The sequence below is a fragment of the Montipora capricornis genome, chromosome 6 (genome assembly GCF_036669925.1).
Source record: "Montipora capricornis isolate CH-2021 chromosome 6, ASM3666992v2, whole genome shotgun sequence".
Lineage (NCBI taxonomy): Eukaryota > Metazoa > Cnidaria > Anthozoa > Scleractinia > Acroporidae > Montipora > Montipora capricornis.
In genome coordinates, this window is record NC_090888.1 from 8,761,749 (window position 1) to 8,776,748 (window position 15,000).

General features: G+C 39.9%; 1 protein-coding gene and 1 long non-coding RNA gene across 2 annotated transcripts in view; one reads left to right on the forward strand and one right to left on the reverse strand.

The window, feature by feature from the left end:
* LOC138053176 (uncharacterized) overlaps positions 1 to 15,000 on the reverse strand; it is a 126,332-nt gene that overhangs the window by 75,369 nt on the left and 35,963 nt on the right. Inside the window, exons 24-29 of the mRNA XM_068899838.1 lie at positions 12,282 to 12,839; positions 11,141 to 11,463; positions 9,879 to 10,110; positions 2,839 to 3,242; positions 914 to 1,055; positions 91 to 356 (exon numbers count right to left, since the gene is read on the reverse strand). Coding sequence (XP_068755939.1) covers positions 91 to 356; positions 914 to 1,055; positions 2,839 to 3,242; positions 9,879 to 10,110; positions 11,141 to 11,463; positions 12,282 to 12,839 — 1,925 coding nt within the window. The remainder of the gene's footprint in view (positions 1 to 90; positions 357 to 913; positions 1,056 to 2,838; positions 3,243 to 9,878; positions 10,111 to 11,140; positions 11,464 to 12,281; positions 12,840 to 15,000) is intronic.
* LOC138051456 (uncharacterized) lies at positions 3,342 to 8,937 on the forward strand. Its single transcript, XR_011132819.1, has 2 exons — positions 3,342 to 5,576; positions 5,975 to 8,937. It is a non-coding gene; the product is annotated as an uncharacterized lncRNA (long non-coding RNA).

The window sequence follows — 15,000 nt, forward strand, 5'->3', positions numbered from 1 at the left end:
TTTTGAGGTGACGTTTTCGTTGACGTCGCCGTCGTAGATCTTAAGGTCCCTAATAAGTCAAACAGAACTTCTTGATTGAACTCTACATACCTCGGCCAAGTCCGCACCGTCCTTGACACGAGGGAATGCGTTTATCGCTTCCATCAATTTAGCGTCATTGTCATATCTGCCCCGCAAGCGCACAGCTGTTAGCGGTGGTTTCCCGAAAAGTATGACACCATAATGAAGACGTTCACGGCCGTACTCATTGATGACTGACTGGACAACATCCTTGGCTTTCTTGAAGTTCTCGTCGCCTCTGGTCGCGGTGGCACTGATGGCTATGATCATGTCGACTTTCTTTACTGGCAGGTGATCTGTAAGTAGAAATAAAATTAAAAACAACCGGAAAATTACTATATACGTTTTTCGCTTACGGTCATTTGGACGGATCGTTCAGGGAACTTAGGCAACTAGGTGAGCGAAAACACCACAAAACAACGGGTTAAAAAAAGACAAACAAAAAATGGCTCCGCTGGCCTCACACGTGCGTTTTAATTCTGCACGCACAGCACGTGCGCACGATTATATTAAATTCTGATGCATTTCCTTGCCGTTCACATTTTAATATGAAGGACGTTAGAATCCAATGATGGAGTTTCAACTTTCTCTCCGGTCGTCAACATCGTTTATCCAAAATTCATCTCTGTGTGTGAAATACGCAATTTACACTTGCAATCAAATGATCGCGAAAATGATTACAGGGTGCGTGTATTGCTAAATAAAGTTCACTCAACCTTCGGCGTCGTTCTCGCATACAATCCCTATTATATGCAACACACGCAATTTAGTATCTTAAGAAAAGCTATGTTTTAAGCAGGCATTGCAAGGGTTAAGTACGATTAATCTAAGAGGCTTGGTTGATGGCAAATACCTCTGACAACAATTTTCATGATCTTCTTTCCCAAAGCTTCAGGCTCCTCGCTTTTTGGAGACTCCACGACGTTCTTTCGGTTTGTAGTGATCTTTTCTAGTTCGTTTCGATCTGCTTCTGTGCCAAGAGCGATTGGGATTACCTAGAAAAGTTAACGAAACGCTGCAATGTAACGGCGACAACATGATAATACCGCATGAGCAGTAGCCTTCAAATCCCAACCCTGCTCAAAAAGCAGTATTTTTTAAACGTTTATGTTTAGAACAGCTTTCTTGCCAAATGACAAAAAGGACACGATTCTATTCTTGGTTTGGATCCACGTGATAAGACGGCCATGTTGGTGTGTAAGACGATACAAAATCGTCCCACAGCCAGGTGATCTGGTGACGTAACTCGGAGGACTGGGGTGAAAAATTTTAACGCCGTATCCCACAACCGCGTACGGCCTTATTTTCGCATTCAACATGGCAAAGGCGAGGTTAGATCTCCTCCGGTCTACTTGTATGTGCAGTCGGTAACAGGCAATGTGGTAGAAACAGATTGACCAGATGAGTGGTGGGGATGGAAGGACTGCAGGGAGTTTGGAAACAACTCCGAAGGCCACGCGCGGTTGTGGGATACGGCGTTAAAATTTTTCTTCCCAGTCCTCCAAATTACGTCACCAGATCACCTGGTGGTTTTACTGCATTGTTCTGTGCACTGTGACGTCAGATGCAAACCATCAATAACTAACCAGGAGCCCGTTTCTCGAAAGTCCCGAAACTTTACGGGCCATTTTCGGGTGTCACAATTCCCTTTGTATCTCAAGAACGGAGAGGATTTAAGTCGTCAAACTTTACAGTTATTTTTTCTTTTTGTTACCTTGAACGCATGTTAAAGGATCGGCTCTCCAAAATAAGCGGTTATCAGTTTCACAAATGACTTTTCGGGCCCGAAACGTTTCCGGGACTTTCGAGAAACGGGCCCTTTATAAATTCGAGGAACTGAGCAAGCAAACTAGAGGTACAAGTTGTTTGCATCCAGTTCCTGCGATGATGACGCTGACCATTGAGTTGAACATCAAACATCATACTCCCCGGAGGATTTTTTTGATTTTAACTCTCCAAAGTCCCCTTTCGCGGGTTTCTGACCGATTTCCGTAAACCGGTGGAAACCGGTATGGAGTCGGCCCGGCAGAACAACAATGTTCTAAGAATCCCAACAACTGGCCGGAGACAAACCAGTTGGCTGTTTACAAGAGCAGCCGAGGAAATGAACCAGAGACTACCAGGAGAGGTCAGAACTGGGCTCGAGCCCGGGATCTCTGAATCTCGATGCAAGTACACTAAGCACTGGGCCGCACTGCCAACAGTCTCATTGAGACAACAATAAATTATAAGTGGGACGGAGGATGAAGAAAGTGCGATAAAAACTTATTTGCCATCCAATACAATTGGATAACCAGAAATTTCAAGACATCTCGATCGCAAGAAATTAAAAATGGCGTTCCGCTTAAGGTGTATTACACAAAGCCCTGTTTTTGTGCTCCGATGGGTTCATAGGACGCGAGGTAGCTACGGCTACTTCAATTTGGTTTTATCAACGGAGTTGATAATGTAAATTGGCCACCGTACAGAGATTCTAAAAGCTGACGTTTCGAGCGTTAGCCCTTCGTCAGAGCTCTGACGAAGGGCTAACGCTCGAAACGTCAGCTTTTAGAATCTCTGTACGGTGGCCAATTTACATTATCAACTCCGTTGATAAAACCAAATTTTTGTATACTACTTCCCCACCGACGCAGCACCACAGTTTCTTTAGAAACTACCCCTTCATTCATACGGCTACTTCAGTTTACAGAATCCAGCCACATCCCTTACTCTCTTGCTCTCTGTCTCTGTATATTGGAGTCCATGTCAAATCGCATTAGCTTACGTGAATCAGCGTACCTTAATTGTATCCTTCTCTAGAGACTCTGCTTCCTTGGTAATCTCTTCCGGTGAATTGCTTGATTTGGTATCCATGACAACAACAAGGAATCTCTTTGCGCCAGACCTCTCTGGTGCTTGATCAAACATGGCTTTTACTTTCTCCAAGGCCTCCTTGAGATTCGGCATCCCCGAGGGACGTGACATTTGGTCGATTTGTTCTCTAAGTTCATCCACTGTTTTTTCATCTTGGAAAGAAATATCTTCGAATGCAGATGAGCCAAATCTGACAACGGCATACCTCATTCTATCCGCACCATAATTTCTGATTATAAAGTCCATGGCGTCTTTGATTTTCTTGAAACTTTGCTCAGATCCAGGGGCGTTGGAGCTGATGGCGAAGGCAACGTCAATCATCGGCACAGCTGAAATTCAAACAAAATAAGTAGATATCAAAGGCAATGTCCTCCTTAGCTACGAAACAACACAGCAAAAAAAGCATTTTTGATAATGAGTAAAATAGACTCACTTTATGAGTAAAGTAAGCATTTTACTCAATATCTTGAGTTAGATTACTCACAACATGAGTTAGATTTTTTACTCAACATAGTGAGTTGAAGTAACTCAATATTTTGAGTAAACTAGGTATAACTCAAATTTACTCAAATATGTGAGTAAATTCTTACTCACTGACTGAGTAAGTGTTTTTCTCTCATTTCGCAAAACTTTGTGTAATTTTTTTTACTAAACACACCGAGTAAATTAACTCTTTATTTTGAGTAATTTGACTTTAAGTCAAACGAGGGAGTAGAAATACACACAGAGCGAAACTCGGCTGTTCTGTAGTCGTCAAGATATAACAAAGGAAGTTTGAGATCTAACGTTTTACATTTATGGGTGCAGGTTAAAATCATGATTCTTATACATTTTCGCTTTCTAGTTTAGTTACCCGCTTCAACTATAAATTATTTGATAAATATTGAATTAATTTGTTATATAAATAAGTTATAAATGAACTGATGAGTAAATAAATTAGCAGAACATAATTCTAGTCACCTAAAAATTACCGATTCTGCTATGAAAACAATGCCACCATACACTACAATGTCCCTCTCCTCAACGAAGAGTTTAAGCTAGGCCTCTCAGGACACTTAATCCCATTGTTACGTATGTATTTATTAATATTTACAGTGTACGCAAGAACCGTGCGACTGATTCCGACGATGGTTGGCATAATTCATGATAAGAGGTTTTACAATGTACATTCTAAATTTATTCACTACATTGTGTGTACGGCGAATTACTAATCGCACGCGTGATTGCGATCTTGAAGTATGAATTTCTTGCACATTTTTTAATATACATGTATTAGTGGACTCGGAGAAGAAAAAAAAAATTATCAACCCCCTGTGAATGGCCCTCATCATCGCTTAAATTTACCGCGAGAGTGCCCTTGTCTTCTTCTGTGTCGGCGTCTTAATTTTGCGGTCTATGATAAGATTGTTCCAGTTGTGCTTTCGCTGAATATGAGATTTAAACGAGTTGAATTTCTGAATTGATTGGCTACAATCGCCACATGTTATCGTGAAGTTTGGCTCGTGACTGTGAATAAACTTTACATTACTAAGGAGCTTCTTAAAGGTACTATCAGCGTAGCTACTAGCACAGTACCAACATCGGAACGCCATTGTTCATTTTTCTGGCCGTGGCGGGAGAGTGGTGACGTCAATGCTTTTGTTTACCCACGCGGTGAACCTCTGAACCCAGATTAGTCTTGCGTTACGCAGACTCATGAGAAGACACTGTGCTTTCCCGTTGTAGGTGTGATAATTTCATTAAATGTGTCACGGATAAGTTTTCAACGCTGCTTTAAGTGGTATGGATAATGTTACGGTTCGTTACTGTAGTCATTCAAATCACAAGTTCTCTTCAGTTTCGTATTTCAACTTGTGGCACACCCAAAAATTTAGTAAGAGTGCGCCAAAGAAGGTCTCTCGGTCTCTCGCCATTTACTCGCGTAAGTGATGACTAGAGTCCGCATTGCTACTGTTATGTTCTCAACCTCGACGCCGACGCAATGTAAACGATCGCCACTTGTCGCCTGAAGTTTTCCAGAGGATCTTCGATTGCAAGATGGTCGTTCGTCGAATCGAATCGAATGGAAATTGTTTATTCGTCCTTTTGACTGATATCCGTTTTTCTTCGCCAGAATATACTCAACAATCGAAGATGCGGATGAGTTTTTCTCGCAGTTGCGAGACTTTTTGAACTCATTGGACTTGATTATCAAGCAACCTCTGAACGACCACTTGCTTCTCGACGTTTGGATTCAAATGCTCTCAACCCCGGCGAGCAAATTGTCGCTTTCATCATTTGAAATGGACGATTCAGACACGCCTGAAAAGGTTTTGCTCATGGAGCAGCGAAGTAATCGCATAATGAAGAATCTTGATGACGTATGCAACAAACAGAGTGGAAATTTGGCTATGGTGATTTTAATGTGTGTATTTGACAACCCAGAATCGAAGCCAAGGCAATGGTCAATGAAATCGTCGAGGACGTTTCTGTAAAAAGTGGGTAAAAAAAGGGTTAATTAAAGAGGGCCGTGGAGGAACTTGTTGGCGATGGCACACTTTCCAAGATACGTGGAGAGCTTGAATATACCTGACTGGAAGCTTGTCCACTTTCAGGCGAAGGAAAGGGTCTCCTCTAAAACGTGGCAGCCAGTGATTAACATCACAGGGCTTGAACGAACAGGGGTAAGAATATATAAAACACTAAGAATTGATCAAGTTTATTTTACTTTAGTAATTTGGCTATGATTTCTTTAAAAATTCAAGCATAATATTTATGTTTACATGTTTCATTGTATTTGTTTTGCTTGGTTTGTTTCTTTACATCATACACCAGAAATTGACTTAAATTCTTTCCCCTCAATTATTATTATTATTATTATTATTATTATTATTATTATTATTATGATAATTAATTGTGACGTTAAGTATGACAATAATTTATTAAATTACAACAGATATTGACTTAAACTCTTTCCCCTCAAAACTAAATGTGATGTTTATTATTATTACTATCACTATTATTATTATTATTATTATTATAATTATCATTATTATTTTCATTTTCACTATTGTTATTTCAGGTCTAACTGAGTTTCGAATACTCAAGCACCTTGAGGAAATTGCAGAACTTTCTCTACCACTATCCAAGTTCAGAAGCCTTTTCAGGATCTGAATACATCCAAGACTCTATTTTAAACAGAGTTACTTGTTGCCAGGTCAATGTCGATGTTAATTAGAATTAACTTAATTAATGTTGTCTCCAAATGTACATATATTGGAAATTTATTTTCAGATTTTATCCTTGATTAGCTGAGTGTAGCACAAAGATAATTGGTCGGAGTACACTTTAGGAATATATTATGTTTGTAAGTACAATAATGTTGGTTTGTTTGAGAAATTCTAAAAAGCCAAGAAAATATTACTAGACTGTACTTTAGGTGGTTCTCCCATAAGGATAGTACAACCCATTCTTTTGCTAGAACCAAGGCAATAATTAGGTGGCACACCCATGAGTGCAGTATAACCCAGTCTTTTGTTGGAGCCAAGATAATATTATTAGGCTGTACTTTAGGTGGCACACCCATGAGTACAGTATAACCTAGTCTTTTGTTAGAGTCAAGATAATATTATTAGGCTGTACTTTAGGTGGCGCACCCATGAGTACAGTATAACCCAGTGTTTTGTTAGAGCCAAGATAATATAAATTTATTAGGCTGTACTTTAGGTGGCACACCCATGAGTACAGTATAACCCAGTCTTTTGTTAGAGCCAAGATAATATTATTAGGCTGTACTTTAGGTGGCGCACCCATGAGTACAGTATAACCCAGTCTTTTGTTAGAGTCAAGATAATATTATTAGGCTGTACTTTAGGTGGCACACCCATGAGTACAGTATAACCCAGTGTTTTGTTAGAGTCAAGATAATATTATTAGGCTGTACTTTAGGTGGCACACCCATGAGTACAGTATAACCTAGTCTTTTGTTAGAGTCAAGATAATATTATTAGGCTGTACTTTAGGTGGCGCACCCATGAGTACAGTATAACCCAGTGTTTTGTTAGAGCCAAGATAATATAAATTTATTAGGCTGTACTTTAGGTGGCACACCCATGAGTACAGTATAACCCAGTCTTTTGTTAGAGCCAAGATAATATTATTAGGCTGTACTTTAGGTGGCGCAACCATGAGTACAGTATAACCCAGTCTTTTGTTAGAGTCAAGATAATATTATTAGGCTGTACTGTAGGTGGTGCACCCATGAGTACAGCATAACCCAGTCTTTTGTTTGAGCCAAGATAATATTATTAGGCTGTACTTTTAAATTAGGTGGCAACCCATGAGTACAGTATAACCCAGTGTTTTGTTAGAGCCAAGATAATATTATTAGGCTGTACTTTAGGTGGCACACCCATGAGTGCAGTATAACCCAGTGTTTTGTTAGAGCCAAGATAATATTATTAGGCTGTACTGTAGGTGGCGCACCCATGAGTACAGTATAACCCAGTGTTTTGTTAGAGTCAAGATAATATTATTAGGCTGTACTTTAGGTGGCGCACCCAAGAGTACAGTATAACCCAGTGTTTTGTTAGAGCCGAGATAATATAAATTTATTAGGCTGTACTTTAGGTGGCACACCCATGAGTGCAGTATAACCCAGTCTTTTGTTAGAGCCAAGATAATATTACTAGGCTGTACTTTAGGTGGCACACCCATGAGTACAGTATAACCCAGTGTTTTGTTAGAGTCAAGATAATATTATTAGGCTGTACTTTAGGTGGCGCACCCATGAGTACGGTATAACCCAGTCTTTTGTTAGAGTCAAGATAATATTATTAGGCTGTACTTTAGGTGGCGCACCCATGAGTACAGTATAATCCAGTCTTTTGTTAGAGTCAAGATAATATTATTAGGCTGTACTTTAGGTGGCCCACCCATGAGCACAGCATAACCCAGTCTTTTGTTAGAGTCAAGATAATATTATTAGGCTGTACTTTTTGTGGTGCACCCATGAGTACAGTAGAACCCAGTCTTTTGTTAGAGTCAAGATAATATTATTGAGTGCACATTGTGATCTTGTGATAAGTGCATCTCAGCTTGTGCTGAGCACTCTTAGAAAACTTAGTTTTGTCTGGCACTGGAATACTCCTTGAATACTGCAGTTGTTTTAGCTGTCAATTGCTGTAGATACATTGCCATAACATATTTGTATTTTACAACTCTTTAAGGTCACCTGTCGTATAATAATGGCCAGATTTAGTGTATTTTACTGTAACAGTGATATAGGTTTACATGTGTGCTAATATGTTAATGACAGCTCTGGTAAACTGTACCTAAAATGAAATAGATAAGTGGTTATCCAGTGTTTTGGGCTGTAAACATTAGAAAGAATTAAAAACAACAAAGAAACAAAAATTAGTTAAAACATAAACATAGACCTCCTATATCTTGTTGGAAAACCAGGAAATCTTTTGATTACATACAATATTCAATATTGTTTTACTTCATTCGTATTCATATAAAGTGAGGTTTTAGGTTGGCTTTGCAAACTGAAGAAAAAAAAATGAGAATTCCTTACTATTCAGGTTTTGAGAGTATTTTATAAATACTAAACATTAAGAGTGATTATTTTAATCCATAAAAGGAGGCGTAATAGTTGGTGCTTAATATACCAAAGTAGACGAAATATTAAATTATTTAGGGAGTAATAAGCAAAAGTATTTGTCATGGATCACATGTAACTAAAGAGTACAATCACTAAAAGTATTTCGAACGTATAAAGATGACTTTTATGATTATGATGTAAGTATGGTGATATTTAATCGGATGAACTTTTATTCAGCTGAAAATGTTGAATTGAAAATGTCATTTTATTTTACTCGATATGTAGGGTACTTTTATACATATATTTTACTCAATACCTTGAGTACTATTAAAACTCGTTGTGTGAGTAAATTTCTGTTTTACTCAAAATGTAGAGTACGACTTACTCAATCTATGAGTAGATAATCATTTTACTCAAAATAAAGAGTCAGTATGGATGCATCTCTCTTGAGTACTTTTACCTCTAAATTTGAGTTAATGTTACTCAATGTATGAGTACTCTTACTCATACAACTGAGTGAGTTAACTCACCCTGAGTAAACTTACTCCATCCCGAGAGAATAAATTACTCAACATTTCTGCTACAGGTTACTCAATATAATGAGTTACTATGGATGCAACGATTTACTCACTATTTTGAGTTCAATTTACTCGGCTTTTTTTGCTGTGAAGGACATGGAAAACCAATAGAGTGTTTTTACATGACGTCAAGACGGCCATGTTGGAAGAGTGAAATATTCTTTTTTTGGATTGTCTGTTTCCTACAGTAAATATATTATCCTGTTCACGTGGTCTGTATTGTAAAATCAGATAACGCTCCTTATTTTTCCAGTTAAATTTGTATTGCACCCAAAAAAGCGCGGGCAGAGGTACTCATAAAAGCTTATTGCAAGAAATAAATGAAAGTAACGCTTCTCAAAAGGTGGTTTTCACGTTACGTTATCGCCATATTGGTGGACCGCCATACGAACAGACAAAAGCTAAATATCTCTTATTACATTATTTTGTTAGTCCACCAGCAATTGCACATTGCACCACTGTCGCCTTGGTCTCAAGAGATGGGTTGAAATCCACCTATAAGGGACGCTTCGCCAATATTCTGGTCCCTTACCACAAGATCGTGGGAATTCGAAAACTTTCTTTTTGTAAATTCTGCAAATTCACAACTCAAAACTGGCCGGCCAGACCAGTCAGTTTGCAAATAAAATGCAGTAATTTGAAGGAAGACATGCATGATAATCCCTTGCACTCTTCTGGAGGAGTATATATCATTCTCGAAGCTGTGCTAATTTGAAGGCCTTGTAGAGTTGGTGCTTCCAACTGCGCGATCTGGCCGATCAGTTTTGTCAAATGGAAAAAGTCCGTTGTCGGTGTCCACATACCTTTTCGCACTTTGTGCATGATTTCCTCGGCAATCGTTCTCGTTTCATTGGACAAGCCAGCGGTAATGACATTTTTCGCATGTGGTGTTATGGCCTTCAGTTCGTTTTCATCAGATTCGCGGCCGAACGCGATTGGAATCACCTCCACGTCATCACTCCACAGTGGCTTGGCCGCGCTCACAACTTCCTGTTCATCACTGGTTGACGCCTTGTCCATAATCACCACAAGCACCTTAACAAAAATGTGTGTATGGTTATGTAAAGGCAATATGATCTGAAAATGTCAAAGTGTACCTAAACTCAAATATTTTAGTCTACAATATTGATCTCCCCACCGAAAGGAAACAGGTTTGACGATTCCTAAGAACTTCGAAATTTCGCTTTTTATCTGCCGGGCTAGAGGCGCAAAATGGGCCATTTCCGAGTTGCTGTTTGTCTCGGTTTCGAAGTGAGTCTTGGTGCTCAACTATTATTGTAAGGGAAATGAGTTTGATTTGCATAAGAATGCGCAACTCATTTCCATTTGAATGGTTGTGCACCAGAACTCGCTTTGACACTGAGGCAAACAGCAACTCGCAAATGGGCTATTATCAAAACTAGCAGTAATTTCGACTCACCACCGTGATGTGAGAGGAATGGGTCTGTTTTCGATTTTTACCGCTTTGCACCTAAACTCACATATTTTAGTCCACAATATTGCTCTTCCCACCGAAAGCAAACATTTTTGACGATTCCTACCTCAAAATCTCGCCTTTTATCTGCCGGGCAAGACGCGCAACTTTATCAAAACTAACAATAAAGATTATCTCACGCGGCAAGCGTCCAAATTGTGTGGCGGCGTCCAAACACTAAGAGACCCATGTTTTAAGCCTTGATTTTAAAAAAGACACCTGTTTATCTCAACTCGAATTTTCCTATTTACTGGTCCGCCATTACTAACTATAACATATTCAGAGAGCTGGATCGAGGAGAAAATGGCGTCAAAGACTTGCTAGTTTAAAGTGCTTTGTTTCTTCAGATTTTGAAACACCTGACCGGCAAAATTTGGAGCTTGATTACGGCATTACTCACGTTCAACGTTCAAAACTGACCTATTGGACCTCAGAGTGTTGGATCTTGGGAAAGGTGACGTCATTGACTTACTTGCATAAAATTTTATTGTGTAAATGCAGTCTCAAAGCCCAAAACTCCCGTGCTCCGTACGCGCGCACACGCGACTAAATTAGATCATAGATGATCTAAAATTTTTAACGACTCGTTACCTTTCTCGCATCTTTCCTTTCATCTTCTTCAAACAGCTCTGCGGCCTTTTGAAGGGCCTTATGTAAATCCGCGCCGTCCGTTGCTCTACCTCTCTCGTCCAAGTGAGCGCTGAACTCGTCATCAGTGTCAAACACGTTGGAAAATCGCAGCTCCACTGAAGGTTCCTTACCGAACACAATCAGGCTGTAGTGAATCCTCTCTTTTCCATATTCTTCGTTCATGGTCTTGATGATGTCTTTCATCTTCTGGAACTTTTCGTTGGCATTCGTTGACAACGCACTTATTGCGAAGATCAAGTTGGCCATAGGGATAGCTGGAAGAGCTATAAAACAATGTTAAACCAAGATATTTTAGTTAACATTGCGTGCAAATTCAGTTTATTCACACGGATTGAGCCTAACCTCGTTTCAGTAAAACGCAACAACAACGCACAATACAACTACTACACATTTTTTACTATCCTTGTAGAGAATTCGTACACAAGCCATCTTTCCAGGATTCTCTTTAAGAAGGCAAAATGGCCCAGTGTTTAAGGAAGTGAATCTCCTCGCGCATTCTTCGCGTCCAAGCTTAATGGATCAGGTATAAGTATACATTCTTAGTAACTGTGTAAGTTGTATAAATACTACAATTCCGGACAAAAGTGTTTGGACAATCAAGTCAAAAACGCACGACCGGTTTAATGGGAATAACCTTGTTCCGACCCCCTCCTTACGATGTTGATTGGAATCCGGGAAACATTAATTCAGAAATGCTGCAGTTTGTTTCAACATTATAACGGGGAGGTCGGAGGGCCACTATGAGGGGAATTATTATAGAATACAATGTAAACCTTTAATTGAAGAGATTTTTGCGCTCGATCATTGCTTAAGGTGTCCCGAGATATTTTGGCCCGGGTTGTAGCTATGATCTATTCTCTATTTTCGAATTCCCCATAATACACTTTGTTTGCCCCCCAAATTTTGCATAAACCATTGTTTTCAAATGCTCTTGGGAATATTCAGTGTCCCCAAGAGCATTTGAAAACAATAGTTTATGCAAAATTTGGGGGGTAAACAAAGTGTATTATGGGGAATTCGAAAATAGAGAATTCTACTTCTAGAAATTATCTTGTGCAAAGAACACAAAGAAAACACATACTCTTGACTGCTTTTCTCATAATTTTTTCTCCCAGTCTCTCGGGAATGTCATCTATCCCAGCATCCACCATAAGTTTCTTGTTGGTCGTGATCTTCTCTAATTCCGACTGACTTGCTTCCGAGCCAATACCAACTGGGACGACATTGATGTTATTATTCTCCAATCCGATAGCATCTATTACTACTTCTTTAGAATCGCTTGTTGACTTCTTATCCATAATCACAACAAGGACCTTTTTTGCGCCTGGTCGTGAAGGAGCTTGTTTGAACATCATTTTCGCTTCTTCAAGAGCCCCCTTAAGGTTTGGCTCGCCGGACGGCAGCCTAATATTGTCTATCGCCTGTCTTAAAGCTTCAGGACCCGGAAGATCTGATGTGAAGTTGACCTCCTGTTTCGCGGAGTCGCCGAAGGTAATCAGAGCGTAACGGATGTTGCTTGTTTCGTAGCGATCGATAATGCTTGTTATTGACTCTTTCATGAGGTCAAAAGCCTTAACTGCGTGCCGCGATGAAGCACTTATGGCAAAGCCCAGGTCCAAAAGCGGGACTGATGCAGTTTCTAAAACAAAGAAAAATATGTTTGTTTCGCTTTTTGGATTTTTAACAACTTTTTAACAATCAGCATCTGTTTAAATTTACCAGTTTACCAGTTTCAGCACTTGGACTCCTTCAATTTGACTACTGTCTGTTTTACTGTAATGTGGTCTCATTCATCAGTAGTCCATTCAGAAGATTCCACCGAGCCGACCACATTGCTGAAGGAAAGGCCAGACCACAACACCGGGAACTACATGCCCTACTCTTCTCGACTAGTGTGTGGGCTCTCTAAACGTGCCACAGGTTTTTTATGAACATTGAAGGTTTGTAAAGACGGGGCCTACGGTTTATAGTCTTTATCCGAGAAGACTTGAAAGTCTAACCATTTTGCGGATGTAATTACAAAGGCAGCACTTTCTCCTCAGTTATTTTAAGACCCTGAGTGTAGGCTCGATTTCCGCCACACACTCGAGTTCGGGTATCCTCCCCGAGAAGAGACGGCTGGACGCGTGAGCGATAGATTGTGTCTGTGACGTAACTTCAAAATATAATTTATGCGAAGTCAATAGTTGCGGGGAAATAGCATTAGACATCCCAAAAACACTGATTTTAAGAAAACAGAAATTACATAACAATGGTTAAAACATCTGTGCGAAGTTTCCAGATGATACGAGCTTGAGTTTGTGGTTAAATGATCAGAATGATCAATGTGAGTTTGAATTCAACCGGCGAATCATCAAAAAAATCTTCGGCGGCTTCAGCTCTTGGTCGACCTCATCGGCCCCCTCGTTTTGCCACCAATAAACTCAGCAGTACTTTCAATTGATCTTGAGGAATTTTACTTGCTCTCACATTAGCGAAGTATGAGGAGAAAATTGCAATAGAAATGGATTTAAAAGCCGTATTTTGACCTTGGCGCCAACTGGAAAATCAGTGAAGTTTGCGAACTCAGGCCGTAGAAAACGACACAGTTCCCATTCTCCAGCTTCTCGAACACTTTTCGTTGTCGCAATCTTGGATGTTTCCTACCTTAAAAGCACTGTAAACCTCGAACAGGCCGGGTCAAAGAATACCTTCGCAGCCAAAACATATAATTTATGCCAGACGGATTTGTGCAGGCGAGTTTCTGATTGGCGGAGATTAACAATGGCTCACCTCACGCGTCCAGCTGAGATTTCGGGAGTGAGCGCTGGCTCATTTCCCGAAACAGCGGCTGGTAATCGAGCCTACCCTGAGTGTTGATCCGGCCGGAGTCGAACTCACGACCTCCCGCATGGCGGCCCGGTGCTCAACCAACTGAGCCACTGGTGTGCGGTTTAGTTAATTCACATTCCTGTCCGTTAGAATTTACGACCATTCCCTAGTTCACCATTGTTACCGCGAAACAACTGGGAAGAAATCCTAGATAAATGCATCGTTGAGGCAGATATGTTCAGTAATGCAAGACATAAAATGCACGCCAATTTCAATAAGGGACACGAAGTGCCCCCTTTATCTTCTGCCCTACGTTTTGTGCCTTGAAATACAAAAAAATTAAGTTCCGTAAACTCTGCTTCTCCAGTAACGTCAAAATGCTGCATTTACCCTGATCTAAAAGTAACGCTATCCCCGACAATGACCCAATTGTTGGAAATAGAGAGCACATGGTTAAACTTGAGAGGACACTCTTGTTGTAGTATTTTACAAGTGTGTGCTTAGTTGCCTGGCCTATGAATGAGAGTTGACCTTGTTTTGATAGAAACCTCACTGCTTTTCTCATGTAAATTCTTACTAATTAGCATGACAACAAAATCATTTAACATAAGAAAAGGAGGAAGGTCTGTATCATAACAAGGTCAACACCAGCCTCACTTTCATATAAAGGCCAGGTAACTAAGCACACAACTGCAAAGAGGTCTATTAGCCAAGATAAAAAATACCACAAAACTCTTTATTTGTCCCTCCAAAATTTTGCACAAGCAATGTTTCCAGTTTCTCTTGGAACCATGATAAGTGCCGAGAGAAAATAAAAACAATGCCTATACAAAATTTTGGAAGGACAAACAAACAAACAGTATTATGGTATTTTGATGTTGGTGGTTTGCAACCAATCTCTAGAGACACAGATAACAATGCCGCAATGTACAACCCGTGGGACGTAAAACTGAGAACCCATACACTATTCGCAAAGAGTAGAGGGCATG